The sequence below is a fragment of the Sciurus carolinensis genome, chromosome 18, assembly GCF_902686445.1.
Source record: "Sciurus carolinensis chromosome 18, mSciCar1.2, whole genome shotgun sequence".
In the NCBI taxonomy this organism is placed as follows: Eukaryota; Metazoa; Chordata; class Mammalia; order Rodentia; family Sciuridae; genus Sciurus; species Sciurus carolinensis.
Genome location: NC_062230.1, coordinates 27689964 through 27703593, shown reverse-complemented (window position 1 = coordinate 27703593; position 13630 = coordinate 27689964). Strand labels below are relative to the sequence as shown.

Sequence of the window (13630 nt, the reverse complement as noted above, 5' to 3'; positions counted from 1 at the left end):
CTTCCCTGTGCAGGTTTCATTATTCTCCAGGTCCGTGAGGCCCACAGAGATGGGGCGTAGGAATCATGATTGCTTATTCGCCGTTCCCAGGAGGAGGGGACACTCCGTGTCATTTGGGGACACACAACAAGCAGCAGGGTGTCGGGTGGGGAGTGCGTGGTTTCCATGGTGAGGAATAGGCAAGGCAGGTGTGCAGGGTCAGGATCGGCTCTGGGGCTCAGGGCTGTCCTAAGCCGTCGGGCCTGGGAGCCATGGGGCAGGGGAAACAGTGATCCAGCGACGAGTCTGAGGAAGAAGATGGTTGTGGTGTGGGCTCTGGATTGGCTGGTTTGCACCTCCACAGGGACAGGAAGACCCCCAGATGTCCAAACAGCAAACAACAGAAGAAAACACGCTTGATGCAGTGTTGAGCCCATGTTGCCTTGGTAACCAGTAGAAGCCAAACCAAGGAAGGGAGTACATCCCAGTCTCGGTTTCCTCCACCCCTCGGGCCCCATAGTCAGGAGCAGCTCCCCACTTCTGCCGAGGACCGAAGCTTCCCAGAAGCTTCCCAGACCAGGAAGAGGCCAGTTTCTCCACATGGAGAATGGGAATTTGGGCTGGGGGTGTGGCTCAGTGGTAGAGCGCTTGCCTAGCACGTGTGAGGCACTGGGTTCCACGATCCTCAGCACCACATAAAAAAAGAAATAAATAAAGGTATTGTGTCCATCTGCAACTAAAAATATTTTTAAAAAGAATGGAACTTCACCTAAGTGAACCCAAGGGTCCCGTCTAATCTGGCTCCTTCCTACCACTCCAACCACACCTCCCTTGGCTCAGAGGACCCGGTAGCTCTTGCTCCATGCTGGGACCCAGCAAGCCCCTCCCCACACGGGCAGCGTGCTCCCTTTGCTCCTCCCAGGCCTGGGCTTCCTTCTTCCCACTCTGACTCTCTCAGCTCCAGGCTCATCTCCTCCATTCGACCTTCCCTGTCGTCCGTGCGTACGGTCAGTCCACACCTCCTCCCTCCTCTCTCAGGCCTGAATTTCTTTCCATCATTCCACCGAAGTCAGAAAGGCCTTTGTCTAATTGTTTTCTCGTGAATTGTCCACCGTTCCCACTGGAATGTAAGTCCAAGAGGACAAAGACGAGGTCCGTCTTGTCTGCTTAGAGTCCCCGGGGCCTACCGGAACATACCTAGTCCAAGTGCAGTAAACCTTGGCAGGAAGAAGGAAGGCACAGGGGAGCGAGATCGGAGCCCCGGCACTCAGGCAGCTTCGGGCAGCTCACGAGGTCGCGCTGTCCTTTCTTCTCTTGTCACGGCCTCTCTTCCCTCGCTCTCCTCCTGGCCAGTTCCTTGTCGCCCTCCGGTTTCTGCCCGTGCGTAACTGACGGCATGTGGTTGTCATTGACATGATTCAGGCCACAGAGCCAACAGGCTTCACTCCTGGGGTTTCCTAATTCAATTTCCCAAGAAAGCGACTGTCTGTCCACATTTATTTCTTCAGTCAAGGTACCATAGAGGTCACTGTCTGTCCTTTGAACTGACTGCTGTTGGGTCAGGTGATACCTTTGGTCCTAGAACGAGTCCTCGGAGGACAGATCATTCCAACAGGGCTGTGAGCAAGGCAGTTTCTTTTGGAAGGGGCATGTGGGTAGAGAAGGCAAGAACTGCCGCCTCCAGCTGTAGAGTCCGAAAAGGACCCCTGATAGCCAGGTGCAGGGGCACAGGGCTGTCATCGCAGCCGCTCGGGAGGCGAGGCAGGAGGATCTCAAGTTCAAAGCCAGCCTCAGCAACTTATCAAAGCCTAAGCAACTCAGCCAGACCCCGTCTCTAAATAAAATATAAAAAAGAGCTGGGGACGTGGCTCAGTGGTTAAGTGGCCCTGGGTTCAAACCCCGGTACCAAAACAAACAAAGAAAAAACCCTGATTCTAGAATGCCCAGGTCTGGGTCTGGTGCCTGAGGGGTTTTTCCACGCGTGTTTTGCCAGGTTGAAGCCTTCGGCCGACTGCGGCCCGTTCCGCGGCCTGCCTGCCTTTATCCACTCCGTCTACGGCTGGATCGACACCCTGAGCGGGCGCCCCGGCTACCGGTGGGTGGTGTGGATCTACCACAACCTCATCGGGAGCGTGCACTTCTTCTTCATCCTCACCCTCATCGTGTTGTAAGTGGGGCGCCTCTGGGAGCCAGTGGGGGGCGGCCAGGAGCTGCTGGGGAGCCTTTCAGTGGCACCAGAGGAGCGCAGCCCTCCGGATGTCTGGTTGGGACGCAAGACAGCCGGCCTGGCTTTGCGTTCCAGATGCTCCTGGCTCTGCCTTTGAAGAGGTAGTTTTTTAAAAAAGTTTTTTAAACAGCTTCTTGGCTGAGTTTTATTCCCCCCACCCCCCGTGGTATATAAAGAAAGCAATACCCGCTTTGCCCCTTTTGAGAGACGACATGAGAATCAAATGAAACGATGGATATGAGGATCTTAGGAAAATTGTAGGTATGATTCCTTCTGAGATCCTGAGATGAAAGAGAAATGGTTTGGGCATTATTGCTACACTAGGGTGTTTTATTTATTTATTTTTTTTTTTAATAAAAGGTCCATTTCTGGCTTCTAGTTGAAAAAGTAGCTCTGTCACCCTTGGGCCTGTTTTCCTGCGTGGAATAGTTGGTTGGGTGACTGTGGAGTCACTGTGGAGAAGCTTGACCGGATGGCTTTGAGTTGGTAGCTCCTTGTCGCAGCCCAAGACAGGGAGTACTGGCACCAGTCGACATTGACTGTGGAGCAATCCCTCCACGTTACAGAGGGAAGAGATGAGACTCGCAGGGAGGGATGACCTGCAGGACAGGTTCCGGGCCACGAGCCTGTCAGTGGCAGGAGAGGCTAGGACTGGGTCACACTGCTGATACCAAATGTGTGTGGGTTTTTCCCTTCTCCAACTCCCCGGACATCAGCTGGGCATCCTACGGTTTACTTCACTTCTGACATTCTACCTGGAATTGATGTCAGACCCTAAAAGGGTTCAGTCCTGTATCTGTCCCCACTTCAGATGCTGTTCCCAAGACCCGGGGTACCTGCACTTCTGACCAACTGGCTGTAAATCTGAGGGTTCCCACAACTCCTTCCTCAGACTTTCTAATTTGTTAAAATGACTCCCAGAAATCAGAGAAATACTTTACTATTACCAGTTTATTACAGAGAATGTAACAAGTAGAGTCAAGTGGAAGAGATGCTAGGACAGGGTGAGGGGTGGCACGTGACTCCACGCACACTCCTTGATTAGATCTTTGGTTGCTGGCATTTAACTCCATTCCCAGCCATTCTCTCCTCCCCAAGTCGTGAGGGGCAGGCACTGAAAGACCCAGCCCTTTAACCATGCTCCGTCTTTCTGATGGTGAGCCCCCATCCTGAAACCATTGTGGGGTCCTCCGCAACCAGACATCTCCTTCGCACTCAAAAGACACTCGGGAGAGGCCAAGAGTTGTAGTGTGTGTGGGCCAGGGACAAAGACTGGATAGATAGACAGACAGACAGATAGATAGATAGAAGGATAGATAGATAGGTAGGTAGATAGACAGACAGATAGAAGGACAGATAGATAGACAGACAGATAGATAGGTAGGTAGGTAGATGGATAGGTAGGTAAATAGATAGATAGATAGATAGACAGAAGGATAGATAGGTAGGTAGGTAGACAGACAGAAGAATAGATAGACAGGTAGGTAGATAGACAGATGATAGGTAGGTAGGTAGGTAGGTAGGTAGATAGATGGATAGATAGATAGACAGGTAGATAGATGGATGGATGGGTGGGTGGACAGACAGACAGACAGATAGATGGATGGACAGATGGAGAGATAGATAGGTAGATAGATAGATAGACAGGGATACGTAGACAGACAAGTAGGTAGGTAGATAGATGGATAGATAGATAGACAGGTAGATAGATGGATGGATGGGTGGGTGGACAGACAGACAGATAGATGGACGGACAGATGGACGGATAGATAGATAGGTAGATAGATAGATAGACAGAGATACGTAGACAGGTAGGTAGGTAGATAGATAGGTAGGTAGGTAGATAGATAAATAGATAGATAGGCAGATAGATACATTTTTGTAAAAACTCAGAGCTTGTCAGAAATGCAGAATCTCAGACTCTGCCCCAGATCTACAGAACAAGAATATGCACAATTCCGACATGTGTATTCCTTGAAGTTTGAGCAGCACTGTCCAAATCCACAGGCTCGAGCTACATATTGGAACCATACGTGTTTAAATGCGGGTTTCTGACTGCAGGTCCAGAGATGGGCAACTGGCTGGTCTGCAGAAAGGACACCTCCCAGGTGATCCCATGTGCAGCCAGGTGGAGAACCATTCCTCTAAAGCACTTAGCCTGTAACTCACACTGATGGGAATGTTCAGGAACACGGTTGAGTCAAAACTCATTTGCAAGCAAATATTCCAGTTCCTTTGTACCCAGTTGGAATTTGGAGCCTGCAAACGTCACTCTTTCCTTTCTTCTCTTCCAGAATCATCACCTATCTTTACTGGCAGATCACAGAGGGAAGGAAGATTATGATCAGGCTTCTTCATGAACAAATCATTAATGTAAGTCCCATTGGGCCCTGTGTTATCTGCCTCCTTTTGGAGACTTTGTAACAGACATTTACAAACATACTCTGAATCAGAGAGAATAAGTAGTACAGTGAACCCCCATAACCCACCCTATACAGCCCCCACAACCATCAACATTCAGAAACTTTCATTTCATCTACACTGTGTCTTCCCTGCAAATTTCTAGATTATCTGTTAAATTTTTATATGTATCTCTTTAAGATAAAGACTTTTCAAAATCATACCTACAATATCATCCTTGGACCTAAAGGAAAACTTACCAAGAATTGACTACAATCATCTAAAACCCAGTGCTCAAGCTTCTTCAGTGGTTCCTTCCAGAGTTTCTTGCATCATAGATGAGCACGCTGTTCACTGTAGCGTATCCGCTGTTTTCTTCATGAGCATGTGGCTGGCTGGGAGCCACAGCTTAATGTCACTGCCCAGTATCACAAGGAAGTTTGAAAACAAATCTCACTAGCCCAGGAAAAGAGCAAAACTCAAACTCTGAAGTACAGATTCTACTGAATATGCATGATTTTCACACCATGGTAAAGTTGGAAAATCACAAGTCAACATCCTCTCTGGGACCTTCTGTACTTCATGGGTGGTGCTGTGCCCTACTGTGGCATCCCTCAAGATAGATGAGGTCGGATGGTCTCCTTTTCTGTGATGTTAAGAGCAATTACTGGGTCTAAGCTTCTTTAGTACCATGCATCTATCATAGAGTTCCCACCTAATGGATTTAGCAGGCTTTGATGGTGTTGCCTAGAAGATCCATTATACCATAGAGAACACAACTTAGTGATACTCTAATTTTACCATTTCTCTTGTGTTTATTGACTGGAATTATATCCACAAAGACTAAATTTTTACTTATCAACTATATGATTTCCTTGAAATGCAGTGCATGGAGGAAAGCCAAAGTAAAAGCATGATTCGTTCCTGTTATTTATATTTTCATAATGTTGAGTTCTTGTCCTTGGGTATTAGTTTGCTAGAGCTGCTGTAACAAATGCCACAAATTTGATGGCTTGAAACAACAGAAATTTATTGTCTCACAGGTCTTGAAGCCACAAGTTCAAAATTAAAGCGTTGACAGGGCTTGTTCTTTTGAGGCTGTGAGGGAGAATCTGATCCATGCTTCTGTCCTAACTTCTGGTCATTCTTGGTGTTCCTTGGCTTGGGGTTTCATAATGCCAATCTCTGTCTCCATCTTTACAAGGCCTTTTTCTCTATGTCTATTTCTTCTTCTCTCCTTTTCTAAGGACTTCTTGTTGGATTTAGGATCTGTTCTAATCTGGATTATCTGATCTCATCCCATAATCTTTAATTTAATCACATCTACAAAGACCCTATTCCCAATTAAGGTCATATTCACAGGTTCTGGCATTTGAACTTAAACATATCTTTTCAAAAGGGGGATGCTATTCAATCCATTACACCTAACAATTTCCAAATATAGACAATGGGGATTTAAAAATTATCCTTTTGAATATATGGCTTAAATATATGTTGATATCTTTCAATTGCAGTCATTTTTTATGCCCAAAGAGTCTCATTCTTTGCTAGAAGAAACTCTTTGAATTAAATCCTGTGTTCTTTTGATGTGACACCAGAGGCATTTGATAGTTTCCTTGCTCTCTGGGAGAACAAGGTGTTCTAGACTCATCTTGGTTCATTTCCTGTTAGAGAACAGGAAGCAGCTATTTCTACAAAGAGTCTTGGTGAAATGGTAGTTAGAGACCACAGTCTTAGGTACAGGGGTGCTTATTGATCCTGAGCTGATGTCCTGTTCTTCTAAGTACCAACATAGCTGCTGTGATATGAGATCTTGTTTCCAGAAGTTTGGGAAAGAAATAGGACTCCCCAGTGTCTTATCTGCTTGATCTGTGGAGTTTCAGATAATTTGAGTTTGTTCTTTTGAAGGTAAAGGAAGGGCATGGGTTAGTTATGCTCTTCTTTCTCACCCCTGGGCAGCTTCACCAATGCTTATCTGATGCAGAGCTCTGAATGTTTGGGGCAAGTCTTAAGCAGATCTCAACACAGGAATGATTTGATTCTAAAGCCTTGGATCTTAGGACAGTGCTGGATAAACTGGGGAGAGGTTTGGATGACATCATTTGAGGGCAGCATGAGCATCACTACAGGTCTTCCTGCTCAGGAGTCCTGTCCAGAGGATGGATCACAAAGGCAGGGACATCATCTCCAGAAGAACCCAGTCAAAGGCTGGGGGTAGGCTTTGCAACAAAAGGATTTGTTGCATAAAATGTTAAAAAGACAAATTCCTGATACCTCCCTATCCATATCAATACAGGCAACACATGACATTTATTGAGCACTTACATGATGCCTGGCATTGTTTTAAGTGATGAACAAAAATATATTGTTGAATCCTATTTAGGGCACATGCATTCCTTTAAACTCCCATTTAAGATTAGGGAAACTGAGGACTACAGAGTGAAGTGATTTGCCCTATGTTGTTGGGCTAGCAAATGGTGAGCCAGAAAACTCCAAAGTTTGAGTTCTTCTTCTTCTTTTTTAATACCTTTATTTAATTTATTTCTTTGTTTATTTATTTTTTATGTTATGTTGAGAATTGAACCCAGTGCCTCACATGTGCAAGGCAAGTGCTCTACCACTGAGCACAACCCCTGCTCAAAGTTTGAGTTCTTAACCACAATGCAGTTTGCCTCTCTGAATAAAATCTGTTGGGGGAAGCCTGGGAGTTTGCATTTTGCACACTCTTAGGTAATACTAATTGGTATCCTCTGCTACAGGCCAGAGATTTCCAAAACAAGCTGGCTACAGCCCAGACAGCTGGAGGACTTGTTAAAAATTCCAAGAACGCTTCTTCCCAACAGAGGAATTTGAATTAACTAATACAGGAGGAATAAGATGTAGAAAATAGTTTTGAAGTAAACACACAGGTAGAACAGAATGATTCTACGCATTTCCACTACAGGGATTTGCAGGAAAGTGATGACACTCTCCAAGGAGAAGTCCGGCTCCCTTCCTTGTTTCTCTTTCCAATTTTGAATTATTGATCTCCATCAAACACAGAGACCAAAATGACAAATGAAAGCCACTTGACAGCCTTCTGGACAGAGACCCGAGCTCTGGCATTCCCAGTAGGAAGACGGCAGGGCCAGGCAATCCCGGGTTATAGAATAGGCTCTGGGGCAGGAGGGTACCCAGGAGGGGATACTGCTGTAAGTGCAGGCTCCCAGATCCAGAGTCACAGAAACCAAGAGTGGACCCAGAAAGAATTTAGGGCACAGGCAAAGTTTTGTTTAGGGACTTCTGCCTGAGCCCGAAGTAAGATTCAGCAGGGTCAGAGAAAGGGGGGTGGGGAGAGAGAGAGAGAGAGAAGAGAGAGAGAGAGAGAGAGAGAGAGAGAGAGAGAGGAGAGAGAGAGAGAGAGAGGAGAGAGAGAGAGAGAGAGAGAGAGAGAGAGAGAGAGAGAGACTGATTGATTGGCTCAAGCAAAGAACAAAGATGCCCAGTTTCATGGCATCTGTGGGGTAGGCAGGACTCAGTCTCTTGATGCCATCACAGACAGAGGTGGGACTTCAGTTCGCCTGTGCTCTTCTTGGTGGTTCACCTGTCTCGCTCATCCTCTCTCCACCTAGGGGTGTGCTTTTCACCATGCACATAAGGCGACAGTAGCTGTGGCTAACTTCGGTGATTATTCTACACCTGTGTTTGAGTTTCCCCACACCGTGGGGAATTTCCCCTTAGCATCTGGGGAAGTTTCTAATATTACTATTTTCAGAAGAGGGTGGACCCGCCTTGTCTGACGGTAGGTGGCGTTTCTGCTGACCGCAGCGTCTCAGCCGGCTGACCGACCTTCCGAGCCTCCCATCTCCTGGTGTACTATCTCATCCCCTAGTCTTGAAGACTGCTTTATCTTTTAACTCCTGACTTTCTGGCCTGGCTGCTCACCAGGCCATAAGACTCAGAGCTACCTGGCTGTCTTATTTCCCGAGAGGTGTTACCTTAATTCAGAGAGATTCTGTATTTCATGGGGTCCCTGACTGTGTCAATAATAAAAATCCCTTTGTCCTAGACATTCAGTCACTTCTAGTTTCAGGCTAGAGGAGGGTCTTACTCAAGCCTGCTAGGGGAATTGCTTTGGAGGAGCCTCTTACAATGCAGGAAGAATCTGGGGGTTCATTTGCCTTGCTGTGAAAAGCTTCTTTCCTTTCATCAGAAGAAAATATGGTGACAATCTCCATCCCATTCCTGTCCCTTCTTTTCACCAATTTCTTCCTAACTCCACCATCACTCATTCCCCACAGCTTGATGTTTGTTTTATTTTCCTTCTTGGTAGGAGGGCAAAGATAAGATGTTCCTGATAGAGAAGTTGGTCAAGCTACAGGATACGGAGAAGAGAGCAAACCCCAGCGCACTGATACTGGAAAGGAGAGAGGTGGAGGTGAGACCAGAGGCTGCCCTGGGACCCTGGGGACACAGACTTGCCCCTTTATGAAAAGTGCTTCTGGGAACTGGAGACCAAGCTGTTAGGGGAGCAAATAAGGCCTCTTCACTTTCTATGTTTAAGCATTTCTGTTGTTTTTTAATCAAAAAAAAATCATTTGATGTCCGGTGTGGTGGCAATCCCACCGACTCAGGAGGCTGAGGCAGGAGGGTCACAAGTTCAAGACCAGCCTCAGTGAGGCTCTAAGGGACTTAGCAAGACCCTGTCTCAAATGCAAAATAAAAAGGGCTGAGGATGTGACTCAGTGGTAAAGCACTCTAGGTTCAATCCCTGGTACCAAAATATAATAAACTCAATTGATCATTTAACATATTCCATGGTTGGTGCTGTTCTCAGTGCTGGGTCATTATGAACAGTGCTGGGTTATTATAAAGCCCCTGTCCTCATAGAGCCTGTTTGTTTCCTAAAACCTACTGATGCAGAAGTACATTCCACTGAGATGGAAAGTGCCCTGATATCTGGTCCACCATTAATGATTCACAGTATATTCTTCCAGATCTTTTCCCCTAGGCTTTGGCAATCATGCCTGTATCTACTTTTTTTGTTACAAAGCAGGGTCATATTAAGCAAATAGTATCCACCACAACACACACCGAATGCGGTATCTTGAATATTATTTTATTCTGTACTTATTTATGTATTTCAATTATTCCCAGGTGTTTCCTTTTAACACTAAGAATAGTATGTAATGAAGCACTTTTTGTTATCATTGTTTTATGTGGGAATTGCTGCCCCAGGGCGTGTGTGATAACGCTAATAGATACTGACTATCATCTTCTTAAAAAGATTTTGCTGACTCAGTCCTACCAAGAGGGTATAAAGATGCAGAAAACCCTGCTCTAATTCCAAAGCCTCTGCCAACTTCCCGAGTGTCCTGGAAAATAGGAAACCCATCTGAATTCAAATGCCACTAGTTTTGGAAGGTGTGATCTTGGCACTGTAATGTATTTCTATTGCAAATTATTACTGCCAGCAGGCTTTGGGGAAGGGATCCAGAGGCTCAAATGGAATCCTCTCAGGTCACGGGTGTCCCAATATAGGATCTCACACATGGTAAATATCCTTGGAACAAATGAATGAAATCATTGTCCCTAAAATGCTTCTTTTCTTGGTGGTGGTGCTGGGTATTGGAACCCAGGGTCTTGTGCTTATAAGGCAAGCACTCTACCAACTGAGCTATCACCCCAGCCCCTGAGGCCTGGTCTTAATCACCAGTCCTTCATTTAAAAATAACGAGAAGCTCACGAAACACACCAACTGTGCTCCAAGACCCGGATCTACATTCTTTCCCAGTGTCACATGGCCTTTTTCTTCTTTTTCAGCAACAAGATCCTTTTGACTTGGGGGAACAGCCTGCTGTTCCTGGTAAGCAATGGAACTGCAAGAGAATAAGACACTAACTTGTCCTGATACAGTCCTAGGCCAAGGGTCAGAATTGTGGGTGGATCAGTTGCATTCATTTGCAAACTGACTTAAGCAAAAATCCAAGAATCATTCTTGTTTTCTCTCTGGCCTAAGACAGGAGTTTGCAGTATCACCAGAACCTGTTTCTCTCTTCCATTCTTTTCCGTGTTAGTTTCTTTTGTGAAGAGTCTCCTCCTGATAATTCAAAACAATATGTCCTTAGGTTCAGTCCAGTGGGTGCATGGGGACCTAGAATTTTCCTAGCATTTCATTGGATCTGCTGGGGCAGTGTGCCCATCCATGAACCAATTGCTGTGGCTTTGAACATGTGGAGGTTTCCTTGGTCAGATCTGAGGGACATGCTGCAGCTGTAGGTATAGCCATATAGACCACAGGGACGGAGGGTAGGGAGGGGTGACTTCTTAAGGAAAATCTGGGACTAATGTCAGATGGGGAATGAATGGGGAGGAAACAAAAAACCCATTTGTCTTTTGGGAATAGTGTTTACTGTTGAAATAATGGGATTTCAAAGGAGATATACAGAAAGTAAAAGGGGGGAGAGGGAGAAGGTGTGAGAAGCTGTGGGACCTTCGAGTTCCACCTGGTCACTTCCTTACAGAGAAGGGACAGTGTGTGTCTGCATTGACTGCTCTCTCCTGTGTCCAACCCAGACCTTCGACTTAGGCAACCATTTCAAGATGATAATTCAAAGGCATGACGATGGTCCTAGTAAACGGACACCCAGCAACTAAAGAAAGAAGATAAAAGTGGGACTCCTTCTGTGATACCTGGACCTTCAGGAACTTCCTAGAAGAGGAAGCCACACCTCACCCAGGAGCTGGAACTGACCCACCCTGTAAATGCCAAAGTAAAATTGGGCCTGCCCTGCTATTTTCCAAACCCAATTGCTGATTTTTCAAGGCAACCTACTCCAGGATTTCCCAGTAAAACTGTTGTAATATTGAAATTATCCCACAAAATCTTGGGAAGAGATAATCTGGGAATGCTGCATTTTGTCTCCAAGAATTTTTTTGTCTGAATGATTGGTCCTTAAGAATCTCTCTTCCTAGAACTCCCAGGACCTGACAAAGGTTTACAAACTGGTGCTAAAAAAAGTGGTCCAGAATGAATAAAAATGTGATCTTCAATCAGGGATACAAAGCGTCTGAATTGTGTAACTTGCATTCCTTGGTGATCCAAAGGTGTATCCTCATGTGACCCAAAGGTGCTGTGTATTCAGAATTCTCGTCTCTGAAACTGTATTGCATACCAAGCACAAGAGCTTTGGGGTTAGACCAGGGCAGTGGAGGTATGGGAGACAAGTGGGGTGGAACTCTACCCTGCTAAGGTTTTACACATGATCATCAGAGTCTTAGGCTGAACCAATCATAAAACCAGTGGTGGTGTTGTGGTGCATGTGTGCATATAAAGTGAATATGTGTGTATGTGTGAATGATTTTTTTTTTTTTTTTTTTTGGAGATTTTTCAAATGATTGACAAGGCATGTGACTGTTCTTAAAACTGAAGGGTCCACTAGGCCTCACCTCCACCTTCCAATAGCACCATGGACTACAGACCAAGCCTTCAACACATGGGATTTGGGAGCCCTTAATCCCAATCGTAGTGCTTTCTGGAAGTCACTCATTTAGAGAAGCTTTGTAGTTTTTAGGATGAAAAGAGATAGCTTCTTTTGAGTTTATGCAGGATCTGATCCTTAAGTGGCTTCAGTGAAAACCACTGCATCATCTCTTTGGAGGCAATGAGACAGTGTTGTGTGAAGTTCAATTATGAGGAGTGACTGAAGTAGCGTACAACTTGCAGGGGTTTTTACAGTCTTTGAATTGACGATAAGTGATAGGCAAGAATTAAGCTCATGTCAAATCCATGTTGTGTTCTTATGCCCCTTCTTGAGAAGGAAGTTCCAATCTGAAACAATTTGGAACTGTATCATTTCCTTCAAAATGAAGGGCAGTGCTTAAAAAAAAAGATTAATGATATCATTTTAAAAAAGAAGTAAGCTCATTGACAGGCACTGTCTTTTCCCTCCTGCTTCAGCCTCCTGAGCTGCTGGGACCACAGGTATGCACTGCCACACCTGGTAGCAGGCATTGTCTTGCAGTATGGCATCTAAGAGAGGATCCCTAAATTTTTAAAATTGGGATTTTTCCATAGCATTTACATCTGAGCAACTATTAGACCGCAAAGAGAGGTGCTCAGGTGCGGACAGAGAGGTCTTGAATTCTAAGTAATGCCTTAGCTGGCAAGGTGGCGCATGCCTACAATCCCAGAGACTCAGGAGGCCGAGGCAGGAGGATCACAAGTTCAAGTCCAGCCTCAGCAATTGAGTAAGACCCTCGAAATAAATAAATAAATAAATAGTAATGCCTTATACCTGTGTGGTGTCAGGATGCCCCATACACCTGTGGTGTTTTCCAACTTGGGGACCTCGTTCTCACGTGGACCCTGTGAGACTGGGATGGGGTCGAGTGCATTTCTACCAAGTGCTGTAGGTCTGAGGGCCACGCTCTGCGTCATGTGCATCTTATTTTTTTCTTATTTCACCTTCATAACAGTGCTATTCCACTGCCAACACGTTTTTCAAAAACATGTTCACTGACTTTTTCAGTTGAACCTCATCACCTTGTCATGTGAGGCCACCAGGCAAGTGCTCTGATGACCATCTGACAGACGGGAACTCAGGCACACACAAGGAAGTGACCTGTCTAGGGTCTCAGCTCCTTAGTGACGGAATGGAGGACTCTTAGATCTGTTTCTTTAGCTCCAAGGTTCCCAGACTTGAGTGTGCTCAGAACCCCTGGGAGGGCTTATTAAAACACCATTGTCTGGGGTGGGATTTGAGTTTGCATTTCTAAGTTCCCTCACAGTGCTACCATTGAGTAAAAAACAGCATCCTCTGAGAGGCATCCCAACTGATCCCCAACCTCTTACCATTAGGTGTTGTACTATTAAATTTCAAGTAGAAAGTTCAGTAATGGAAGAAATGAGGGCATTAGTCTTCAGTGACTTTGACCAAAGAAGTCCCATAACCTCGCCCTTCAGTGACCATGAGTCTGTGCGAACAAAGTTCTGAGTGGATGTTCGGAACACGTCATTAATCCACATCTGTCCTCAAAGCTCTG

At 45.6% G+C, this 13630-nt stretch overlaps 1 protein-coding gene across 5 annotated transcripts in view; it reads left to right on the top strand.

Annotated features, from left to right (window-relative positions):
* Nucleotides 1-11638, top strand: part of Tmc5 (transmembrane channel like 5) — a 71898-nt gene extending 60260 nt beyond the window's left edge. For all 5 annotated transcript variants that reach the window (XM_047532705.1, XM_047532703.1, XM_047532706.1 and 2 more), the window contains 5 exons: nucleotides 1973-2146; nucleotides 4501-4579; nucleotides 8919-9023; nucleotides 10409-10451; nucleotides 11162-11638. In XM_047532705.1, the coding sequence (XP_047388661.1) occupies nucleotides 1973-2146; nucleotides 4501-4579; nucleotides 8919-9023; nucleotides 10409-10451; nucleotides 11162-11208 (448 nt within the window). In that variant the 3' untranslated portion in view covers nucleotides 11209-11638. The remainder of the gene's footprint in view (nucleotides 1-1972; nucleotides 2147-4500; nucleotides 4580-8918; nucleotides 9024-10408; nucleotides 10452-11161) is intronic.
* The last annotated feature ends 1992 nt before the right edge of the window (nucleotides 11639-13630 follow it).